The sequence below is a fragment of the Tarenaya hassleriana genome, unplaced genomic scaffold, assembly GCF_000463585.1.
Source record: "Tarenaya hassleriana unplaced genomic scaffold, ASM46358v1 Cleome3, whole genome shotgun sequence".
Lineage (NCBI taxonomy): Eukaryota > Viridiplantae > Streptophyta > Magnoliopsida > Brassicales > Cleomaceae > Tarenaya > Tarenaya hassleriana.
Window position 1 is genome coordinate 5,697,040 of NW_010966177.1, and position 6,161 is coordinate 5,703,200.

The 6,161-nt window shown below is 34.0% G+C and overlaps 2 protein-coding genes across 6 annotated transcripts in view; one reads left to right on the top strand and one right to left on the bottom strand.

Moving 5' to 3' along the window:
- LOC104819587 overlaps positions 1-1,104 on the top strand; it is a 1,506-nt gene extending 402 nt beyond the window's left edge. The window contains exon 2 of one of the 2 annotated variants that reach the window (XM_010549728.1): positions 7-1,104. In XM_010549728.1, the coding sequence (XP_010548030.1) occupies positions 7-932 (926 nt within the window). In that variant the 3' untranslated portion in view covers positions 933-1,104. The other variant, XM_010549727.2, reaches the window with a different exon arrangement.
- Positions 1,105-4,474: 3,370 nt separating this feature from the next.
- The window catches only part of LOC104819588 (peptidyl-prolyl cis-trans isomerase CYP40), a 3,510-nt gene continuing 1,823 nt past the window's right edge, over positions 4,475-6,161 (bottom strand). Inside the window, exons 4-9 of one of the 4 annotated variants that reach the window (XM_010549731.2) lie at positions 6,087-6,139; positions 5,616-5,720; positions 5,439-5,514; positions 5,306-5,343; positions 5,147-5,205; positions 4,475-4,887 (exon numbers count right to left, since the gene is read on the bottom strand). In XM_010549731.2, the coding sequence (XP_010548033.1) occupies positions 5,152-5,205; positions 5,306-5,343; positions 5,439-5,514; positions 5,616-5,720; positions 6,087-6,139 (326 nt within the window). In that variant the 3' untranslated portion in view covers positions 4,475-4,887; positions 5,147-5,151. Of the gene's footprint in view, positions 4,924-4,961; positions 5,206-5,305; positions 5,344-5,438; positions 5,515-5,615; positions 5,721-6,086; positions 6,140-6,161 lie in introns of those variants that run through there. The other 3 variants (XM_010549730.2, XM_010549732.2, XM_010549729.1) reach the window with 3 other exon arrangements.

Here is a 6,161-nt window from a genome sequence, read left to right on the forward strand (position 1 = left end):
CTACACGATTCGGTATCACCTCCTTCACAAGCCCTCCTTCTCCTTCCAATTCGTCATCTTTCCGCAGTTCGAACGCGCCCTTTGACGAATCCTCCAGGAAGAGATCATCGGCGAGCGATTTCTCGGAAGATTTCGAGTTCGATTTCAGTGGCCAGTTGGAGAAAGGATCATTTTCCGCCGCTGACGAGCTCTTCCATGGCGGAAAGATCCGTCCTTTACGCCCACCTCCTGGCTATGAACATGAACACGCCTCTGAGATTTCGTCTCCGAGATCTAAGGATCTGAAAAAAGATGGGTTTGATCTGTTTCAGAAGGAAGTGGAGTCGTCTAACCAGAAACAACGAGGGAGAGATCGGTCACAGGGTCTGTCCTCTTCAGGTTTTGTTCACAAGGGAAGCCGCTCTTTATCTCCTTTGAGGGTTTCAGACATAATGCTCGAGGAAGAAGACGAGAACTCTTCATTACAGCCTACGAGATTCGTCTCTTGCGCCGCAAGCAACCGAAAAACCTCCGTCTCCTCCGCGATTTTCTCGGCCTTTTCGTTCCCGGGAAGAGCCTACAAGAAGTGGAAACTCAAGGACCTGTTGCTTTTCAGAAGCGCATCCGAGGGAAGACCAGTTCCTACCAAAGATTCCTTAAACAGATACGAGATTCTGTCGAAGAAAGAGGTCGAAGAAGAGGCGAAAAACTCGAGTTTCCGGTCGACGGAAAGCGCCGGTTCCTCGGCCTCCAGGTCATCATGGTCGAGGCCGAGGTCACAGCCAGCGGTGTCGGCTCACGAGCTGCATTACACGGCGAACAGGGCAGTGTCGGAGGAGATGAAGAGGAAGACTTTCTTGCCTTACAAGCAAGGTTGGTTAGGGTGCTTAGGGTTCAACCCTGGTGTTCATAACATTTCCAGAGTCGGGTCTTTGACACGTGGAGGTTCTTGATTTCTTCTGAAATTTCATCACTTTGTATTTATTTTTGTTTTTCTTGTCTAATTTTTAAATGGTTCAAACATTTGTTGGGTTATTATTTTTTTTTGGTCCATCACATTGATGGATAATGCCATATTTGTTTAAAGATTCATACATAAAGATATAAAAAATAAACAGAGGAATTCTCAAATTAGTGTAATATTGGTTCTTCTTTTAGAGGAAATTTTATAAATGTGTGTTCTTCAAGACAACCAAAATATTTTTTCCTGTTAAACTTTTGGAAAATGGTTATTTATTCTTGAAAAAAATATAATTTGGTTATTTATTATTAGAGTCAGCATTGTTGCTTCGAGTTTTGAATTTTAAAAAAAAGCAAAATTGGATCGAAATGGCAATTAAATTCAATATATAAAAATAATCTTGAATTTTTTTATATCGCATTATCGAATTTTAGTTTGAATCCAAATACCAGCATAATAGGAAAAGGCTGAGTAAAAATAAATTTTATAAAAATATTTTTTAATTAAAGAAAAATATAAACCGAATTTTGATTTTATATATATATATATATATATATGTGTATGTGAGTGTGTGTGTATATATATATATATATATATTCTAAAAATTAATTAAAAAATGGTATAGAGAGTATGTTAGAGTTTGAACTAAGGTTTTTAGATAATAACTGGAAATAGTATTTACAAAAAAAAAAAAAGGAAAATCGTAATCATGCTAATCAATCAATTAATAAAAGTAAAGTAGCCCTAGAAAAGCACGTTCGTATGGTCCGATTCTTTTATCTTTATTTTACACCGCGAATAATACGTCTTTGTATCCACAAATTTATACAATATGATGGACAAGCAATGATTTTTTTTTTCCAAAACAGATGGCTGATTAAACCCTAATACTTCACTTCAAGAAGAAATTCAGATTCATTATTACTAATTCAACTTAGAGGAGACATACAATTGACATATATATATATATAGAGAGAGATATAGATATATATTTGTGGATATAAATGATGATTATATATTTTTTATTTTTATTTTGACAGTTTTTCCGATTTCAATGTATTTTTTTAAAGATATATAAAAATGTCATCTGAATGCAAAAAAAAAGTCACAAAAATATTATAGTGAAATAAAATGTTGGATAATCAAGCAACAAAGAGGCGAGTAAGCCGAAAGGGGGAAGAAAAAGGCACATGGGGTATTTGAGTGAAAATGGAAAAATAAAGAGGAAAAGGGATTATATCCCTTAATCATGAGGTTTTGTGGAATAATTAACGGTAATGATGCTCCTAACAGTGTGAAAGTTGCTTTATATTTCTTAAAACAAATGAAAAAAAAAGAGATGATGAAAATTAGTTAAGCTAATTAAGGTTTATTAAATAACTAATACAACCTAAGATGAGTTAATACTCTTTTGCCTCTATAGGTTGCAATGATTAACTCTTTCTTTATTTCAATTTTTTTTTTCTCTTTGTGTACTTGAAAAGTAGAAGAGGGCCGAAAGATATATAGATTTCTGTTTTTTTTTTTATTTGGTTATTCTAAAATTTGAAATTTTTAGATTTAAAAAAAAATCTAAATCTATTCAGTTTTTATATGAACTTTTTATTCCATTTAAATCCGATTTCACTTCATTTTATTAAACATTGTTTATCAATTTTTTAATATTTTTGTATTAAATTTAGATTTATTTAATAGGATTTAATCTTAATTATAATAAATCAATGTTAGATCGACGATGCGATTGGATATTATTTGTTCCTATTTCATTCCATTTCATATAACTAGATTCGATTCGATCTGATTTATATATTTAAATTGAAATATACTCAATGACACTATAAATTTTACCAAGTGAAAAAAATGTGTATATAAAAATGGATGATTCTCGAGAAAAATTAAAAAAGGATTAATAAATTATCTAGAAAGAAAAAAAAAATCAAAGGTTGGTGATGAGCCTTTTTGGTTTATGATTAGCGATGAGATCGGGATTCTATTCATTTTTTAATTATAATCTTCTTGTTAGATAATTAAATAGGAAACCCTTTATAACACCAAAGTATAGAAATTTTTTTAAAAATATAAAATTATTACCACAACTCTATATCTTATGAATTATTATCATCCATTATTAGCTGCTATACTTCTTATCTATTGATATATTACTATACTTCTTATATATTATTATAATATAGATAAGTTAGAATAAAATAATAACCCAGAACAGATTTCACTGGTTGAACAAGCGATCAATGGGTTAATATCAATTATGCAAAGTCATAATGTCTAATTTCACCTATTAAAAAAAATTTAACTATAGCATGGTATATAAATACTACTTTTTGTGGTTTTAAATTTATTTAGATCACATTAATACACCAACTATTATAAGATAGTATAAAATACATTATTTGATACATATGATTTTCCAAATAATGATTATTAAATATAATCTTAAAACATTTCTAATATGATGGTCTATTATAATATAGACTCTTCCTTTGTGGGAGTACAAAATGTTTCTGGTATAATACTAATGTAAAATTTATCGCTTCTTTTTGTTTTTTTATCCTCAATGTTTTAATCTCTTTATCATTTAAAAATGATAATAAATATACATACTAATATCATAAAAATTCGAATATTTTGTATACTCAAATTGAAATTTAGATGGGATAAGCAAAAGATTTGAAATTAAATGTTTCCTTCCATTTTATCTATTATTTTTACTAAATGTTTCCACACACAAAAAAAAAGCAAGCATCATTTTGGCACTGCACAATGTTCATTGTTCACATCTTGGATGACAAAGATAACCGGGTAATGTAAAACATGTCACGTCTCTCGATCGACGTACATGGCCCCACCCAAAAGGAAAGGGAACCGAACCCGGTTTAGTTAGGCCGGTTTGGATCGGTTAGAACCGGTTAAGTACCATGGTACTTGTGGGGCTGTGGCCATTTATATCTCAAGAGTACGTACATTAAGAGAGAGAGAGAGTCTCCGTGTCTCAGTCAATTCCACGTCATCAAGTAGAAGACAAAACAGTACTCTCTGTTTCAATTCATTGTTTTGTCCAACGCCCCCAACTGTTTTTTGACCTTTCTCCAAACCAAAGACCAATTCCTATAAATTTGGTCTTTGTTCTCTAGAACGCCATAGTTTGTTAATCATACAATTAAGTCTCATCTTTTGGTTTGATTACCCAAAATTAAATCGAATCAAATTGAATAATTTATAATCATATACACAATAAATTGATCTAAAATTCAATCAGATATATATTATTTTAAAATTAAATTAAATCATTTAAATTTTTAGTCCGAGGTCTTAAACCCACCAACTCAAACTTGCCCGAAAATATTCGGGTTTGAGTTTGGATTTTTGAGTCAAACTCAAATAGGGTTTCGGATTTGGCCGGGTTAAATCCGATGGGTTAAAACTCAGATTTAGAAACATGTGGCCAAATAATTCAAATGAAAAATAAAAAGAAAAAATCTTAAACCAACGTGTCGGTCCGGATCGATCCAACCCGAACCTGAACTTGATTCTTACAGGGGATTCAAATTTGGTTTTGTAGATCCGAAAAAATTCAGGTCGATGTGAGCCCAAAACCTAACACTTTCGGATCAAGTGCGAGCTCGGACAGGATCGATCCTTTTACACCCTAACGAATCAGAAATATATATAACCGAAAAATCAAATAATTGAGATTTTTGTTATCCAAACCATTCTTTTCCTAATAAAACAATATTAGAATTGAATCCTGAGAACGCGGGCTCGAATCAGCGGGTTCCAGCCCAAGCCCGAGCCCGAGCCCGAGCCACAGTCTGAATCCCGAGAGAGGTTGCAAATGGGCTATTTGGGAATGCCAATTTGTACGGACGTTCCCTGATGGGCTCATTAGAAATGCCAATAAGGAGAAAGGGCCTTGTTCGAAAAACTGCACCCTAAAGATTCCACAGAGAACGTATAACAATTTTTTCCTGCATCATCAGGAAGTGAAACTGGAAAAAGCTTCAAAAGGCTTTAAAAAACATTTTTTTTTGTAAGCTTTTCTCATCTTTAGTTAAGAGTACATTATCCGGGGTCTAAGCAAAAATCCTGTATTGAAAGCAAAAAAAAAAAAAACACAGAATCTAACGCAAAATCAGCAACTCAATGCCGGTTTTAATGCATCTGAAGATGTAATGTTATGTTATGACTAACCGATCTTAGAGAAACATTTTGCGGTACCGCCTTTTCTCCTCGTCACGTCGATCAGCAATCTGCGCAAATCGGTAATCACGTTAAAAATAGCCCGAGGGTTTTATTACAGACCTCGGACCAAAGGATTGCGATCTCGGGGTTTTGGTTTATTCAGTGTACCTTTTTCATAGCAGCAGCATGCTCTTTCTTTATACCAGCTGAAATGTTAAAAACACACGCGCGGGCAATTAGGATTTACCAGTCAACATCTCGACAAAATATACTCGAAAACCAGTACTATTACTATACTGACCGTCGTTAGGCTCCAATTGAAGAGCTTTCTTGAAGCTCTCGGCCGCAGCATCAACGTCATGGAGAGCCATATATGCCTAAATATTATTACCGAGACGATTAAATTTACTTCATTTCTAAGGGAACTGAGTTCAGATACGAAATCAGACTCGGGTCACCGAGTTTGAGCTTCCGGTACCTGTCCTTGACGAAACAAGGCTTTGACATTGTTATCTCCTTCACGGATGGCAAAGTCAGTTTCCAATAACGCCCCCTTCGGATCACCAAGTTTGAGCTTACAGGCCTGCCTCAGACGCATCAGGATTGTTAAATTAAAAAAAAGCAACAAGGTAAGACAAAACTCATTAATGCCGTGATCATATTGTGGACTGATGTTATACAATGCAATACATATATGAGATTTAATTTAATGAGGCGGCATATGAACCAAAGATAAACTCAGGAAACAATTCGAGGCCTTGAATATGTCGAGTACAATCATGCAAACAAAAAGTCTCTATCAACGACAAGGATAGTGCATTTTCACGAGGATTGAACTGATACAAACACAAAATCCAACCAAAAGGGTCAAAAGAGAGTCCAAAGATATGGTAGGTAGAAGCACATATTTGCAATTAACTCACACCAGAAGATATGGACACGAACTTACAGCACTATTCGTGAAGATCTGCGACTTTGTCTTCCGCAAAGCAGTACTCGTCTCTGAAGGGCCAAATGAGGAAAG